This window comes from Felis catus, chromosome D1 (genome assembly GCF_018350175.1).
Source record: "Felis catus isolate Fca126 chromosome D1, F.catus_Fca126_mat1.0, whole genome shotgun sequence".
In the NCBI taxonomy this organism is placed as follows: domain Eukaryota; kingdom Metazoa; phylum Chordata; class Mammalia; order Carnivora; family Felidae; genus Felis; species Felis catus.
Window position 1 is genome coordinate 1,124,436 of NC_058377.1, and position 16,863 is coordinate 1,141,298.

General features: G+C 53.1%; 2 protein-coding genes across 4 annotated transcripts in view; one reads left to right on the top strand and one right to left on the bottom strand.

The window, feature by feature from the left end:
* TMEM123 (transmembrane protein 123) overlaps window positions 1-16,863 on the bottom strand; it is a 51,198-nt gene that overhangs the window by 16,489 nt on the left and 17,846 nt on the right. Inside the window, exon 1 of one of the 2 annotated variants that reach the window (XM_019811208.2) lies at window positions 3,349-3,481. The exons of the other annotated variant lie outside the window; for it this stretch is intronic. Coding sequence (XP_019666767.1) covers window positions 3,349-3,448 — 100 coding nt within the window. The 5' untranslated portion in view covers window positions 3,449-3,481. Of the gene's footprint in view, window positions 1-3,348; window positions 3,482-16,863 lie in introns of those variants that run through there. 2 annotated transcript variants of the gene reach the window in all.
* Window positions 5,399-9,241, top strand: LOC123380305 (translation initiation factor IF-2-like). 2 transcript variants are annotated; one of them, XM_045038194.1, is made up of 2 exons: window positions 5,399-5,769; window positions 7,218-9,241. In XM_045038194.1, the coding sequence occupies exon 2, from the start codon at window positions 7,722-7,724 to the stop codon at window positions 8,709-8,711; it is 990 nt and encodes a 329-aa protein (XP_044894129.1). In that variant the 5' UTR covers window positions 5,399-5,769; window positions 7,218-7,721; the 3' UTR covers window positions 8,712-9,241. The 2 variants fall into 2 exon arrangements, with proteins under 2 accessions (XP_044894129.1, XP_044894130.1); XM_045038195.1 differs by lacking the exon at window positions 5,399-5,769 and having other exon boundaries at window positions 5,924-7,344; window positions 7,469-9,241.

The window sequence follows — 16,863 nt, forward strand, 5'->3', positions numbered from 1 at the left end:
CGGTATTTCACTGTATGAAGGCGTTAGAAGGTATTTGATACTGAGCGGTTTTTTTCTTGTAAGACTAAAGAAAAACATCAACTTTGCAGTTACGAAAGACCTGTATCTGTTTAAGTGCTGGGAGTGGTATCGGAACCAGGGGGGCAGGTGCCCGTGGGAGCCCACGCCAGTCGCTGTGCATAGGTGCCTCTCAAAGTCAGGGCTGTCCCCTGCCACCCACAGGCGAGAACACGGACCCCAACGCCAGAGAAATGCCCCACGTCACTGCAGGAGGCGGTGAGCAAATCTCACCGCGTCACCAGACTCCAAGCCTGGTGACCTTTTCACGTGTTTGCTTGCTGTCTCCCGATGAAGGTTCGCTGTATATACTTGAGTTGTTTTATCACTCACCACCTTCACTGCACTAAACCACTATCAATAAACAAATACTTGGGGGTGCCTGGGTGGCGCAGTGGGTTTAGCGTCCAACTTTGGCTCAGGTCGTGATCTCAGAGTTTGTGGGTTTGGGCCCTGTGTTAGGCTCGGTGCTGGCTGCTGGGAGCCTGGGGCCTGGTTTGGATTCTGTGTCTCCCTCTCTCTCTGCCCCTTTCCTGCTTGCACTGTCTCTGTCTCTCTCTCAAACAAAACAAAACAAATATTGGTAGTTAATACCAAAAGCTGTAGCTAAAATAAGAGGATCACCGGAGTGCCTGGGGGGCTCAGCTGGTTAAGTGGCCAACTCTTCACTTTGGCTCAGGTCATGATCTCAGGTTCGTGGGTTCGAGCCCCGTGTCGGGTTCTGTGCTAACAGTTCAGAGCCTGATTGGAATTCACTCTCTCCCCTTTCTCTTTGTCCCTCCCCCCAGTTGTTCTATCTCAAAATAAATACATCTAGAAAAAAAAAAAAGATCATAGATTTTTAAAAATTTAAATATTGAAACTCTTAATTTTTTTAAGCCAAAAAAAAAAAAAAAGCTAAGTAACTAAAACTGAAAGACGTACAAAAAGGTACAAAGAATTATAAGACCACTGTGTTCTCACTATCCTGATTAATAAAAATTTGCTGATTAAGAAACTCCTGGAAGCTGTGGTCCCCAGAGTAAGCACAATCCTGAATTTACCCCAGATTTCTTTGTAATTTTACTTCTAAGTGACACAGTAGTATCACACGCTCAAATTTTATGCTAGTAACTCGGCACAGGAGGTGTTTTCCGTTCCTGTTTTCTGTATTTAACGTTATGTTCATCAATTTCGTCACGCTGCCATCTGCCCCTCCACCTCCCTTCTCACAACATTTAACTACGTTATCGAGAGAGCCGTTTCACGAGGCTGCTTCCATGCTGTGATGACATGTAACGGCTCATCCAAGGCTCACAGGTGAAATGTGTTCGTACGCGTTCCGGCCCTTGAGTGTTAGGGGATCCATCCTCCCGGGCCTTCGCGGGGAAGCCAGCACCGACCAACATCCCACGTCCAGGAAAGGCGCACGGGGGAAAGGGGTGTGTGTGCGCGGCACTTGTTACAAGACGATGCGCACCGATGAGGGAAGGGCTAAGAAAATCACGGTGCGTCCGTTCCGTGAAACGTAACCAAGGAGGGGACGGAGCCACACACAGTGATGTGATTAATGCACATCCGTGGCTTCTCTGATCCCTTTGCAAGGTGAACCCTAACCCATCCTCCCCCGATGGAGGCCTGACACTGACCTCCTTCTAAGCAAGCAGAGGGCAGAGTGAGCGGCGCTCTGTGACTTCTCGGGCTAGGTCTTAGGAAGGACAGCTCCTGCCTGGTGCTCCAGGATTTAGTGAGCGCTGGGACTGCTCGCTTCAGGGGAAGCAGGCACCCCCTCTTGTGAGGGCGCTGGAGCTACACCAGGAGAAACGGAGGCCTGGAGGCCAGCGGAGGAGTCACCTGGGAAGTGGGCCCTTGAGCCCGGCCTCCTGAAGCTAACTCGTCAGCACCGGCTGTGCTAGTGCCCAGCTCCTGACCCACGGAGCCCGGAGACGAGCCTCCCGTCACCGCGTTCCGGGGCTCGGTCACACAGCAGATGCAACACTGTGCCGACGCAGAAACATCAGTGTTTCCCAGCAAGCTGCAGAACAGCATGTATATACCCATTTGGTGCACTCACACCAGTGCTATTTCTAGGGAATTACTGGGAGGGGAAGATGGGGGGGGCAGATCCTCTTTTAGATGGTCTAACTAAGCGCACCCACATTAACTTGAACGGTTTTTTCAAAGCCCATAGTGACAAAAGAAAAATAAAAAAACTTGCATCAATTGAAATTAAAAAAAACCTCTCAGTCCCTGTAAAAGAAAAGAAAACTGCTTTAATTTTAGACTCTGCTAACAAGTTTCTGTTACGTGCTTTTCTGGCCGACTGCTGATTCAAAGCCACAGACCGAGAGGCGCGTGGGCCCTGGGAAGGCGGCCGACACCAAGGCAAGGCTGGCGGTCGGGTCTCCGCACAAGGCAGAGGCTGAAACAGGCACGTGAACCACTCGAGGGCGCGAACAAAGACCCCGTGTATCTAGAAGCCCTGAGGACGTGACTACAAAAACAGTGAGCGGTTTATTATGTATTCCCTAAGTATTTGTTCCCGCCATCTCACAGATGGGGAGACACCAGGGAGTGGAGCCGGGACCCACAGCACCCTGAATCCCACGCTAACGACGCTGACTGGGTCACCCGGGTCCCCGATGTGATACAGAAAAGGGCGAGGGGGCCGCTCGCGGGGCTCCCTCCTGACCGTGCAGCTCTGCTCCGACCCGCGTTCACCTTCACGGGCAGGCACGTCTCAGAACGGGCTTCCGGCAAACGCCGGAGGTGGCAGAGAACCTGCGTGTTGGAAACGCAGCCATGGAAAGAAGGACAATTGTGACGCGTCTGATCCTCTGTCCATCGAGCACTCGAGACGTTGCGGAGGCAGCCGAGCGTCACAGGCTCGTGCGCTTAACGCCTCCGGCGCTCAAACGGCCACACACTTTCCAACCCACGTACCCCGCCTCTAAAGCAGGGCCACGCTCCTCATCTCACCCGGTTACCGTGCAGAATTCGGGGACAGGGGAGATACCTGTACCAAGCCCGGCCTGAGAGCCCAGCGGTTGCCATGGTTACGGCCTCCACCCCCACAGGGGAGGCGCACACAGACACGGCCGCGGCACGGACCCGCTTCCTCCCGACCGCCGTGCTCACCTCTTCCCACGGGAGGCGTCTCTGACGGGCACGTCCGCTGGCCAGTTCAGGGGCCACCACCTTCCAGACCCTCTACCTGGAAGCCACCTCTCCTGTTCCGAGCGCTCCCTGTGGGGCCGCACTTCGCCCACTCACCTTTCGGTAGGGCGATTTCTTTCCCGCCTTTTCACTTACATTTCAAGCAGGGTAAGGGCACCGCCTGCATCAGGTCCCAGGCTCCCGCCGTATGTCGCACCCTGCCCGGCGCACAGAGGACGCGGCGAGGGAACGTCATGGGCCTATCAGGGGCCGCAGAACCGTCGGGTGGCTTGGATCCAAGACCAGCCGGGTTCCGGAGGCAGAGTCTGAGGGCCCGCGGTGACCTCTGAGAGCTCGGCCCCGCCCCCCCCGCCCCCGCCCCCGCCCCCGCCCCCGCCCCCGCCCGCTGTGTGTGTGCCAGAACAAGAGCCGGCACTTACACGAACAGTCGCCCACGTAATCCGCACCACAACCCCATTAAGTAGAGGGAAACTGAGGCACACAGATGCGTCAGGTCACATCGTAATTCTTCTGCTCTGAACTAAGGTGAGAGAAAGCAAGGCCAATGGACCAGTCAACAGAGCCAACAGTTCAAAAATGCTATTGTGGGGGCGCCTGGGGGTGAAGCTCTGATTTTGGCTCAGGTCAAGATCTCACAGTTGGCGAGTCTGGGCTCTGCATCGGGCTCTAATGACAGCACCGAGCCTGCCTGGGACCCTCTGTCCCCCTTGCTCTCTGCCCCTCCCCCACTTGTGCCCTCTCTCTCAAAAAATGGTTAAACATTTAAAAAATTAAGTAGAAATGCACTCATGAACTAAGAGTTTCCTACACTCTTGACAGTTTGCCTCTGTCAATTTTCACAGAACCCCTGCAGGTTAAAATCAGATGCCTGTTTTATTTCCCATTCCCCCATTCTTATCTTAAGGGCTACTAACACTTATGCCCTCCCCCCCACCAAGGCAGAAGTTTCTACCAGCTATAATCTATTCCCACCGATCTGCCGAGTTGGTTGGTTGCCCGCCCGCCGTCAGCTGCTCTGCAGGGAACCACATTAACAAAGGGCAAATAGTCAGATTTTTTACAAACAGGAAAACCTATCTAAGTGAAACCATCGTCTTGGGTGCAGGTTTCCCTAGGATCAAGTTCTTTCCACTTTTTCCCTGAAGGGGTGACTTCAGGAGTCTCAGCTGTCTCCAGGAAGTTACCGAGATGGTCTTTAACTTCATAGAAATGGAAAAAAGCAGCAGGTTCACAACCAATGATGCACGCCACGATCTGGGATCCCTTCCGTCGCTGCTGTGTAACAGCAAGGGCCAATTTCCTGCAGCGTGAGAAATGAGACCCAATGAGCTTGCGGCATCGTGTGTCAAAGGCCGTTTGATCCCCATGTCTCGATGGGCGTCCTTCACCCGTGAAGACGGACACGGGGAGAAAACTTCTATCGGTCTGGGGACACCCCGTCCATCACGCGGTGGCAGGTGGCTCCAGCCTGGGCCAGGACATCGGGTTGTCACCACGGGAGCAGCCAACTATGGACCAGCAGGCGTGTGTCGGGGCCGTGCATCTGCGGTCTGATGCCACACCAGCCCGTGCGCGGGGGAGGGAGCCCCAGAAAAGGTTGTGTCCTGGTCCCCTTGAGGCCTCCGGGCTGCGGTGGGAACACAGGGGCATCCTTCCATCCTCTCCACCGATGACATGGCTCCCTGCTCTCCCTGTGCAGCTCGCTGCCCGCTCCCCCTCTTCCTGGGGGCAGGATGTGTGTTCCCACTTCTTCCCGGTGAACTTGGGTGCACACTTGTCCCTGGAGACCTTGGCGGCTCTCTGGGGTGCGCATGGCGTGCACCTCTGGGACCGTCCTGCGCTTGGGGACACCGGTGACAGAGGAGGCATGTCCGCTCCCCCACTTTCTTGGTCACCGTGCCCGTGGGCGGCGCGGGGCAGGACAACGTCTGGTGTCCAGTGTGGCCGTGCTCACTGCACACACTTCAGCTGTTGTTCCCTGGCCTCTGCCTATTAGGGCGAGCGTCAGGCGGGCCCAGGCCCCCATGGCCCGGGAGCGAGGGGACACGGTGGCTGCCGCAGGGGAGGGGCAGGGAGGGCATCGGTTTTCAGGAAACATCCTGCCGAGAGGACGGGAACAGGACGGGACGTCCTATCTGCGAAGACTGGAGAGAAGGCACACAGCTGCACCTGTGAGAAGCCGCAGGAAGAGCTCACGGGGAAGCCTCTCCAGGGTAACTGACCCCCTGGAGATGCTCCTGCTGAGCAGGACCGACACCCTGCGGGTCACGGGCGTGACCACTCACCGACTCCAGGGGACACAGCGCATCTGCCGCAGCTCGCGGGTGAGCACAGAGCCGATGGAGGGTCCTGGAGGGACCGAAGGCCACCACCATCCACGACCATCCGTGACAGGGGCCACCGGCTCCCCCTGTGGGGCTGAGGGACGGCGGACGGACAAGTGACCAGACCAGCCTGTCCCTCTCCCCGGATGGAACACAATCCACCCAGACACCCTGGTGGCAACACTGTAAGAGATCTTCTGTTCATTCCAGCCCTAAAGTAGTAATAACTCAGGTGAGGCCACTTCCTTCTTGGTTTTATTCTGGTTCTTCATAATAGTGTTTATGGTTTATCCTTTTCAAAAATCGTCTTTCTACAAGAATGCACTTTTTTTAAATGTTGATTTTTGACAGAGAGTCTGAGGGGGGGAGGGGGAGGGGGAGAGAGAGAGAGAGAAAGAGAGAGAGAGAAAAGAGAGAGAATCCCAAACAGGTTCTGAGCTGTCAGCACAGAGCCTCAAACCCATGAACCATGAGATCATGACCTGAGCCGAAGCTGGACCCTTAACCAACCGGGGCACCCCCAGAATGCACTTCTCAGCTTGTGCCTGCGGGACAGTTACAGGAAGTGTTCTGTTACACGGTAAGTTCTGGAGAATCAAGTGGAAGCTTCTACAATTAGACTTTTCTCTTGGAGACGGTCTTCAGCACCCCTCTCTCAATCTTGCACTCCAGCCTTGAGAAAAACATTTCCTAAAACGAACAAACACAGAAACAGAAACTCCTGTCCTGTTTGCCACATGTCACCATACTTAAGCCAAGCCAACTGCTGCCATCAGAGCACTGCACTAAGCACAAGTTTTACATCTTACACACAGCACGTTTCGGTGGTAAGCCGGCATAGGTTTCGGACATGGCCAGACTCCCTGAATTCACAGGGATTTAGCACCTGAAGCACTCAGTCTAAGAAGTTGAACCTGGAGCCTCGATTAGGAGCAGCAACCCCAGGAGACCCAGCAGGAAGAGAGGCTACGCTGTTTGCAGAGACAGTGACACAGGGACCGTATGTGTGGTGCCAAGTCTCACCAACATGATGACGCTTACACAGTGTCCTGGGTACAGAATCACTCCAGACTGCTCGACCCTGAAACAGGAGCTCTGTGGACGGAAAGGATGAAGTCACGCCAAATTTGGATCACACAGCGACACTTCCAAGGAAAGCGAATGCCTAGAATCGTCCATTTAACTGCCAACAAGCACCGCTCAACACTTTCTCCTCGTTCAGTCTGAGGGTTCAGGCAAGAGCTGTAGGGTGCTCGTGAGCTTACACAGTGACTATCACACAGCTGAGCATCAGGACAGGGCTTAACACACGGAAAGATAAATCCTACGAGTAAGGCAAAGTGACGTTTCCTGCCAACATCTTTTCCTAAATCTTGTGGTCTCCCCAGAACGATACCCCGAGGAGTCCCTTGCATTTTGCCTGTTAGGACACTTGATGGGCACTGTCCAGATTAAGTCTATACCATCTGTCTCTAAGTAGCAGGGTGTAAGTGTTTACTTTCCCGGGGGTTGAGGGTGCAGATTCCAGTGTTCTTCAGTTTCCACCCCACCCTGTGTCATCCGCTGGAGGGGCTGTTCCGGTCTGGCAAAGGTAGTGCCTTATTCTGGGGTCTCACTGACCCTGGAGACCACACATCACATGGTACTGGCCAGTCCTTCCTGAGTTTCTCATGACCACAGGGTATGACTGAGGAAAGGTCAAGGATCCCGTCTGGCAGCTGTATCACGAGCCCATCCGATTCCTTGGACACAGGAGTCGCGTGTTCTTTTACTCAGTGAAAAAGGAGATTCTCATCAATAAAAGGAGGTAGGTCAACAAGGTCCACATTTTAAACACATTAGAAATCCACACTTTTACTTAAAAGATACTTGTACGACTCCTTTTCCTAAACTACGTAGCAGTACAAGTTGATGGGGAAAAATTCCAACAGCAGGGACTGCACGTCGCATTTGGTAAGAAATCCTCGAGAGTGAGGGCGCCGGACGGCGACACAGGACGCTTCTGTGCCCCCCACCCCGAGAACCACCACTATTCACACGCTCAACATCTACTCACACCCGAGACAGTGGCAACAGAGTCCCAGACCGTGAGGCAGAGGCCGAAGACAGAGCACATCAGGAGGTAGGAGGCGGCCACGGGTGATCGCAGTGCCCCTCCCCCCAGGCCAGCGCTGCACCGGGCAGATGCCCCCGTACCTGTGGTCCCTCCAGGCAGGAGAGGACCCGGGACACATATACAGCTCCCCCATCCTGCAGGTGCCTCTTCGGGAGCCCCCACTCAGGTTGTGCCCAACGGGGATCTTAGCAAACAGACGTCCCCCTCGCAGGGCCCAGCCGGCCGGCCCAGCAGCAACCCCGCTCATCTGCAGCGCCCAGGCAGGGGTGAGCCGAGGGAGCCCTGTGTTCTGCAGGTCCTCAAATGAAGACACTTGCTGGCCCTGCAGCCCGGCCTGCCCCCGCCCAGGCCGGTCAACCGTGGGGTGCAGCCTCGGGCCCCTTCCTGCCCAGACAGCCTGCCGGGAGGGAAGCTCGCCCCGGCCCTGTCCCGCTGGGAAAGCAGAGCCACAGCCCCACCTCGCCCCACCAGGGAGGCCTGCAAAACGCTTGGAGCCTGCAGAGCAGCACACACGGGGGTCAGCCCGCAGGACAGAGCCGGTGGCCCGCTTCAGCCAGAGAGTCACCCCGAATCCAGACACGAGCCCTGTGGGCCCCGGAGCTCGTTCTGCTCACGCGCCCTCGCAACCCCTTCCAGCGCTGTTCCCTCTGCAGCCTGCTCAGCCGTGGAGACAAACCGCACACGGCACGCATCACGGGCCGTCCTCAGGGCTGCTCATGGCGCACAGCGGGTGGGTCAACGGACCTGCAGAAAAGCTGGCGGCCCCCCACGGCAGAGACACTGGCTCAGAGCCCAGCCCCCGGCTGCTCAGGAGCTGGTGCGGATGGCCCCGACAGTGTAGACGGTGCAGACAGCGTGGATGGCCCAGTGTGGACAGCCCGGACAGCCAGCCCCACCCAAGTCCAGGCAGCCACAGTGCCCACCATGCTGCCTCGCCCAGGCAGGGAACCCAGCCACCAGTCCCACCCATCTCTCTGCGGCCGACCGCACAGGCCCCAAGAGCAAGCCCACCTGCCCGCGTCCACAAACCCAAACGGACACATCGGGTGAAGACCTGACTCTCTAGAAGAAGACAACTGCTTGCTTACACACACAGACTCATGAACAACTGAGTGAGCGTCACACCAAAGGAACAAATTACCAGCTTCCAACTTCCCAAACCCCAGGAGACAGATAGACGTCCAGGTTCGTGAGGCCACAAGGAGCCCCGAAAGGTCAAACATGGATAGGGCTGTGCCAAGACACCCTATGACTAAGTTGTCAAAGTCTAAGACAAAGAACGATTTTTCTTTTTTTTTCTTAAAAAACAAAACAAAACAAAACGATGTCATTAAAGCAGTAAGAGAAAAGAAAATCAGATATGAGGGAATGCCCATGGGGTTACAGGCAGGCTTCTCCACAAGGGTATTCCAGGCAGGGAAGGAAGGGGAGGATACACTCAAATACTGATGGGGAAAAAAGCTGTCGGGGCACCTGGGTGGCTCAGCCGGTTGAGCATCTGACGGGCTCAGGTCATGATCTCGTGGTTTGTGAGTTCAAGCCCCACGGTACGTTCTGCTGTCATGCAGAGCCTGCTTTGGATCCCCCGTCTCCCTCTCTCTCTGCCCCTCCCCTGCTCATCCTCTCTTTCTCTCTCAAAAAAAAGTTTTAAAACAATAAAAACAAAAGTTATCACAAAAGCATACAAAGGTAGTGTAAAACTCACTGATACTGTTGTGGTAATGGTGGTACAGAATTCATTTAGAACTCTACAAGTTCGATAAGAAAATACCCATACGTTCAAAGATGTGTTACAAGTTACACGACATAAAAAAACCCATAAACTACCATTAATTATCTAAAGTGTAAGGGGGGACCAGAGGCAGAAGTGTCAACCTTAGGAATTCTATTGAAGTTGTTATCAGCTTAAAACAGGGTGTTAAATTTTAAAATATTTTATGTAAGCTTCATAATAACCACGAGATAAAATCTACAGTTAATTACACAAAAGAACATGATTTAGAAGTCAAAGCATTCAAACACCAAAAAACATCAAACACAGAAAAGCAGGATATGAAAAAAGTAACAACGGATCTACAAAAGAGCCAAAAATCAACAAAAACGCGAAAGTAAATCCTTACGTACGAACAATTACTTTTGATATAAATGCATTAAACTCTCCAATCAGAAGACATAGAATGGCCGAATAGATTAAAAACAAACACACAAAAAAACAAGATCTAGGACATGCCGCCTACAAGAGACTCACTATAGCCCTGAAGACACACACCGACTGAAAGTGAACGAATGGGAGAGATTTCAAGCCAATGATAAACAGAAGAATTCGTAGTAGCTACACTTAGGTGACACAAAAATACACTTTAAACTGAAAGTGCCAAGAATACACAGACAAGGCCATGATGTAATCATAAAGGAGCCAATCCCTCAAAAAGATGTCACAATCGTTGGGGTGCCTGGGTGGCTCAGTCGGTTCGGCGTCTGACTCTTGATTTCGGCTCAGGCCATGGGATCGAGCCCCAAGTCGAGCTACTTGCTGAGAGCATGGAGCCTGCGTGGGATTCTCTCTCTCTCCTTCTGCGCCTCTCCTCTGCTCTTGCTCTCTCAAAAGCAGTAACGATTATAATTATTTATGTACCCAAACGCTGCAGAATATGTAAAGCAAAAACTAAGGGGCAAAAGGAGAAACAGTAATTACTAAGGTAGCAGCAGGTTTGAATGTCCCACAGCAGCTGGACCCAAGAGACATACGCAAATCAGTCTGACAACAAAATACACATTCTTCTCAAGAGCACGGGGAACGTGTTCTAGCATAGACCGTATGTTCCACAGGCCGCAAGACAAGTCGTACCAAGTCCAAGCACGGGCATCTTCGTGGGAGTTTCTCTGGGAACAGAAGGGCCAGCAGAGGACCTTTTCTCGCTCTCCTTCTGCCTAGCTGACCCAACACCAGTTGCTGACACTTCCGACACCCCCCACCCACCGTGTGAGCGTCACTCCTGTAACCCCAGTGTTCCCGCAGAGCCCCCTTGCCCCAACTGCCCACCCTGGCAGGCACCCACACCACACCCGGGGTGCAGCTCCAGCTGGGACCGGGGCCCCTCCGAAGCACCTCCCTGCCATACTCAGTGGGCCGCCTCAGACGGGACCAGCCCCCGCCCCCCTCCAAAGCAGCTCTGGCCGGGGGGATGGGGAAGTCCCGCCCCACCAGTTCACCAGCAGCAGTCATGACTCAGCCACAAGAGGGGCAGTGCATGAGGCCCACAGGGGACATCCCTGGAGTGCCCAGTTGTGGTGGCCCGGGGAGACTGTGCCTCAGAGCCCTGCAGGACGCCTTCTGTAGAAGGCCACTCCCTCGAGATCAGGAGACATACCTGATCTACCTAACAGAAGAGATGAATGCAAAGGCAAAATTAGGACACACAGGAATACGTTCTAAGCAAAAGAATGAGACAAAGCCTCCAGAAAAATAACTAAATGAAACAGATGAACAATTTGAGAAAGGGTTCAAAGTGAGAGTCAAAAGATAATCCCCCAAATTAGGAGAATGGATGAACATATGGAGAACTTCAAAGAATTAGAAACTATAAGAACCAATCAGAGCTAAAAACTACAATAACTGAAACGAGAAATACACTAGAGGAATCAACAGCAAAGCAGAGGAGGCAGAAAAATGGTACGAGATCTGGAAAACTGGGTGGTGGGGTGGGAATCACCCAAGCTCAGCAGCAGAAAGGAATTTTATCTAATTTGTAGCAAAAAGGAATTAAAATTTTTTTCAATGTTTATTATTTATTTTTGAGAGGGAGAAAGAGAAAGAGAGAATGAGCGGGGGAGGGGCAGAGAGAGAGGGAAACACAATTGAAAGCAGGCTCCAGGCGGAGCTGTCAGCACAGAGCCTGACGCGGGGCTCAAACCCATGAGCCGTGAGATCATGACCAGAGCTGAAGGCGGACGCTTAGGACGCTTAACCGACTGAGCCCCCAGGTGCCCCGACAAAAAGGAATGTTTAAAATACAGAAAGTTGACGTGGTATCTGGAATGACACGAAGCATACTAACATTCACATTACAGGGGAACCAGGAGGAGAAGAGAGGAAGGGCTGAAAAGGTACGTGAAGGGATAATGTTTTCTATCCCGGGGAAGGACAGAGATGTCCAGGCCCAGGAAGCACAGAGAGTCCCAAACAAGAAAAACCCAAAGAGGTCCACAAAGACAGAAAGAGCTGCAAAGTAGCAACAGTAAAGCAACCAGTCACATAAAAGGGAAGCCTTCAAAGACCACCAGCTGATTTTTCAGCACAACCTTTTCAGGTCACAAGGGAGAGGCATCTACTCAAAGTGCCTTAAGAAAAAAAAAACCTGGGGCACCTGGGTGGCGCAGTCGGTTAAGAGTCCGACTTCAGCCAGGTCACGATCTCGCGGTCCGGGAGTTCGAGCCCCGCATCGGGCTCTGGGCTGATGGCTCGGAGCCTGGAGCCTGTTTCCGATTCTGTGTCTCCCTCTCTCTCTGCCCCTCCCCCGTTCATGCTCTGGCTCTCTCTGTCCCAAAAATAAATAAACGTTGAAAAAAAGAAAAAAAAAAAACTACAGGAGCATCTGGGTGGCTCAGTAGTTTAGTGTCTGACTTCAGCTCAGGCCATGATCTTGCAGTTCGTGAGTTCGAGCCCCGCATAGGGCTCTCCACTCTCGGTGCAGAGCCTGCTCTGGATCTCTGTCTCCCTCTCTCTCTGCCCCTCCCCTGCTTGTGCACTCTTTCTCTGTCAAAAATAAGTAGCTTTAAAAAAAGGCTAATATAAAAAAAAAAAGTAAAAAGAACAAAACCTACAACCAAGAACACTCTACCCAGCAATATTATCGCTTAGCACTGAGGGAAAGATCAGGAGCTTCCCATACAAGGAAAACTTAAAGGAGTTCCTCTGTTAAAGGGACCTTTTAAAGGAGAAATGAAAAGGCCATAACTAGAGGAAAATTAAGAAAAAACACCTCACTGGCAAAAGCACACATATAATAAAGGCAGCGAATGACCCACTTCTAAAGCTGGCATGAGGGGCGCCTGGGTGGCTCAGTCGGTTAAGCGTCCCACTTCGGCTCAGGTCATGGTCTCACGGTCCGTGGGTTCGAGCCCCGCGTCAGGCTCCGTGCTGACAGCTCGGAGCCTGGAGCCTGCTTTGGAGTCTGTGTCCCCCTCTCTCTGCCCCTCCCCCACTCACGCTCTGTCTCTCAAAAATAAATATTAAAAAAAAAATAAAGCTGGCATGAAAGTTAAAAAACAAAAGGGGTAAAAATAAACCGTATCTGTAATAATCAGAAGGCATACGAAATAAAAAGACATACAATATGATGTCAAATATATAAAACGTGGACAGGAGAGTGAAAACGTAGTGCTTTTAGGATGTGTTCTAACCTCAGGGACCACCAACTGAAGAGACTGTTAAGATACATGGTGTTCTATACGAACTCCCAAAACCTGTAAGGGAGGCAGGCTGACCTCTTCTCGTGCTTCCCTTTATTGTACCTTACAACCGCTTTATTATTTGTTTTAAAACAAACTCAAGGTTTATGGCAATCCTGCATCGAACGAGCACCGTTTCCCCCACACCATTGGCTCACTTCGTGTCTGTGCCACATTTTGGTGATTGTGGCAACGTGTCCTGCTTTTACGTTATTACACTTGTTATGGCGACCAGTCATCTTTGGTGTTCCTATTTTAATTCTTTTGGGGCGCCACAAACCACACCTGTGTGTGTGTTCTGCCGCCCTGACCCGCCGTTCTGGTCTCTCCCTCTTCCCGGAGACACAACGGTAAGGGAAGCAGACCGACAGCCTTGCAGGGGCCCAGGGCAGGCTGCACCACGGGGGGCCACTTCGGCATGAAGACCATTTTGAGCTAAAAGCCATCAGGAACCAGCAGATTTAGCAGAGGCTCTTCCACCCCCACCAGCCCTCAACTACCTCAAACAACCTCCATGAGGGGCCGGGCCTACCCCAGGAAGCCAGCGGTCACCAGAGAGAGCCGCCAGTACGAATGAGGGATGGAGGACAGGGAGGAGCCCAGCAAGGCCCATGTGTGAGCAGCCCGGCAAACGCCTCCTTCTTCCCGAGGACTCATTCCTTCAAGACTCAGACCCCCACCCCCTTGGTTCAGGATGACGGGCACACCTCACTGTGTGTGTTGCTGGAGTCTGTATGTTTGTGTGGCTTCCTCATACATACGTTATTAAATGTGATCTTCTGCTCACGTCTCATGTCCACTTGACTCTCAGTCCGGCTGGAACGACCTCAAGGGGACAGGATATTCTTGCTCGTGACAGCCGCTAAGCGCTCAAGTGCAAAGAAGGGTCTCAGGCCTCCACTCGCCTCGAACGCTACAAGTGACTGGGCCTAGTGAGGAAAGCCTCACTTGCGGCCTAACGGCCAGCTGTGAGCAGAGAAGTTCCACACAGACGTGGAAGGCGCGGCTCCGGTGAGCACACGAGTAAGAGAGCGAGTGAGGCGGCCTTACTGCCAGTGTGGACAACGATCTAAAGGTCCCAGTACAGGATCAGACCAGCCACGACGCTCCCTTATGCCAAAGTGTCACCCAGGGCACTTGTGAGGAAGCCACAGAGCTCGAGACTGGCCAGGTGGGTGCGTGAGGCCTCGGGACAGAGGCCGTCTCCAGGACGCCCCAGCGCAGCCACCCGGTGGAGAGGCCGCCGACTCACTTGAATGGCCCACCTGAGGGAGCTACACTAAACGACCGATTTTCAGCGTGGACAAGACGGCCCCCGCTGAAGGGCCCGCCCAGGATGTCCTAGCCGGAGACGGGTCAGCGCCCGGCTTCCCAGGACAGGCTGACCCTCCCGCTAGGGCCAGGGCGGCGACGACCGCGCGGGGGCCCGGGGCCCAGGGGCCACTCTGCAGGTGCCGCCCCGGCTACCCCACCCGGGCCCCGGTTGGAACAACAAAGCCCGATGACCGCACTGTTATTTACGGCAGCGCTCGAGCTTTTCATTTTTAATATTTTAACAGTCCAGAGGTTTTTGGTTTTTTCACACCGCCCGCGCGGGGACTCCCAGGGCCCGGGCCCCAGCAGCTCAGGCCCTCCCACGGGGTCCCCGGCCAGGCCGGCGCCCCCACTGAGCCCCAGCACCTCGCCGCGTGGCTTCCTTCCTTCTCAGTCACGTTCCTTCCCGCGCTTCGGGAAGCCGGCGGCTCGCCACGTGCCCTAGTTCTCGGCCGAATCCTGCCCTTCACCGGCCTGCTCGCCACCCTACCAAGAGCATGCTGGGAGCCTCTGCAGACACTTCCGGTGTGGCCACCGCGGCACCTGCAGGGGGCGCTCCTTTCACCGGAGCCCGTTCCCTCCGCGTCCACAGCGTCCCCTGGGTTCACAGATATGTGGCTACAGGGACACGGCCACGTTTTCTAGGAGGCCAGAGAACACGCAGTGGGCGCCTCTCTTCTTTCCCTCTGTGTTGGTCATTTTGGTGAATTACTGGCCCAAAGGCCACGCTGTATTATTTTAAGCCCGAGGTTGAGAGCTTGTGCTCAGAAGAATAGTTTCCTTTAAAAATATCAGTGCTAGGGCACCTGACTGGCTCAGTGGGTAGGGCGTGTGACTCTTGAACTTGGGGTTGTGAGTTCAAGCCCCACGCTGGGTATAAATACTACTTAAAAATGGCATCTTAAAAAAATAAATAAAAACATCAGGGCTCACTGACAAGATATCTGGTCATCCGAGAGCTGTGATGCACATGTCCAAGGAGGTCAATGTTCTCATGTCTGCCAACACTATACCCACCCTGCAACCCACACACCAAGGAGTAATTTCTACGTTCAGGTGTTGTTATTTAAGCAATACCTTTCATTACGTCAAGGGGATCAAGAGTACGCTCATGTTGCGCACTGAGTCATGTATGGACGTGCTGAATCACTATGTTGTACACCTGAAACTAATATAACACCGTGCGGTAACTACAGTGGAATTAAAAAAGGAAAGAAATATATTTCCTAAGGCTGTAGCTGCCACAGACAGTGATTCCTCTGATGGATGGGAGCAGAGTCAATGAAAAACCTTGTAGAAAGGATTCCCCATTTGAGATGCCATTAAGAACATGAGCGATTCATGGGAAGTGGTCAAAACATCAACATTAAAAAGGGTTTCACGGTGGGGCTGGGGGCACCAGAGTGACTCAGTCAGTTAAGCATCTGACCTCGGCTCAGGTCATGATCTCGTGGTTCCTGAGTTCGAGCCTCGCGTCCAACTTTGTGCTGACGGCTAGAAGCCTGGAGCCTGCTTCCGATCCTTTGTCTCCCCCTCTCTCTGCCCCTGCCCTGCTCATGCTCTGTCTCTTTCTCTCAAATATAAATAAATGTTAAAAAAAAAAAGGGGGGGGGGCAGGGCTTCACAACAGTTGATTCCAGCCCTCAGAGAGGACTGTGGGGGGTTCAAGAGCAAAGTGGAGGAAGTTGCTGCAGATGTGGAGGAAACAGCCAGAGGGCTCAAGTCAGAAGTGGAGCCTGAAGACAGACCGGATCCATCTACAATCTCGTGATCAAACGTACACGGGTGAAGAGTTGGTTCGAACGGACGAGCAAAGGAAGTGGTTTCTTGAGATGGAATCTACTCCTGGTGGAGACGCTGCGAAGACTGTTGGGATGACAACGCAGGATTCAGAACAGGACACGAACTTAGTTCATAAACCAGCAAAGGGTTTCAGACGACGGACTCCAGTTTTGAAAGAAGTTCTACTCTCGGTAAAATGCTATCTAATGGCATCGCGTGACAAAGAAGGAATCGTTCATGGGAAAAAAAGGTCACACAATGTGGCAAGATTTGTCTTCTTATTTTAATAAATCCACAGCCTTCAGCAACCACACCCTGATCAGTCAACAGCCAACAACAGAGGCAAGACCTTCCACCAGGAGAAATATTAGGACTCACTTCAAGCTGAGGTGACGACGAGCATTTTGTCTCAACGTTTTTTTTTAATTTATTTTTGGGACAGAGAGAAACAGAGCATGAACGGGGGTGGGGCAGAGAGAGAGAGAGACGCAAAATTGGAAACAGGCTCCAGGCTCCGAGCCATCAGCCCAGAGCCTGACGCGGGGCTCGAACTCACGGACCGTGAGATCGTGACCTGAAGTCGGACGCTTAACCGACTGCGCCACCCAGGCGCCCCCCCCCCAAAAAAAATCAATAAAACCAAGAGCTGATCCTTTAAAGACA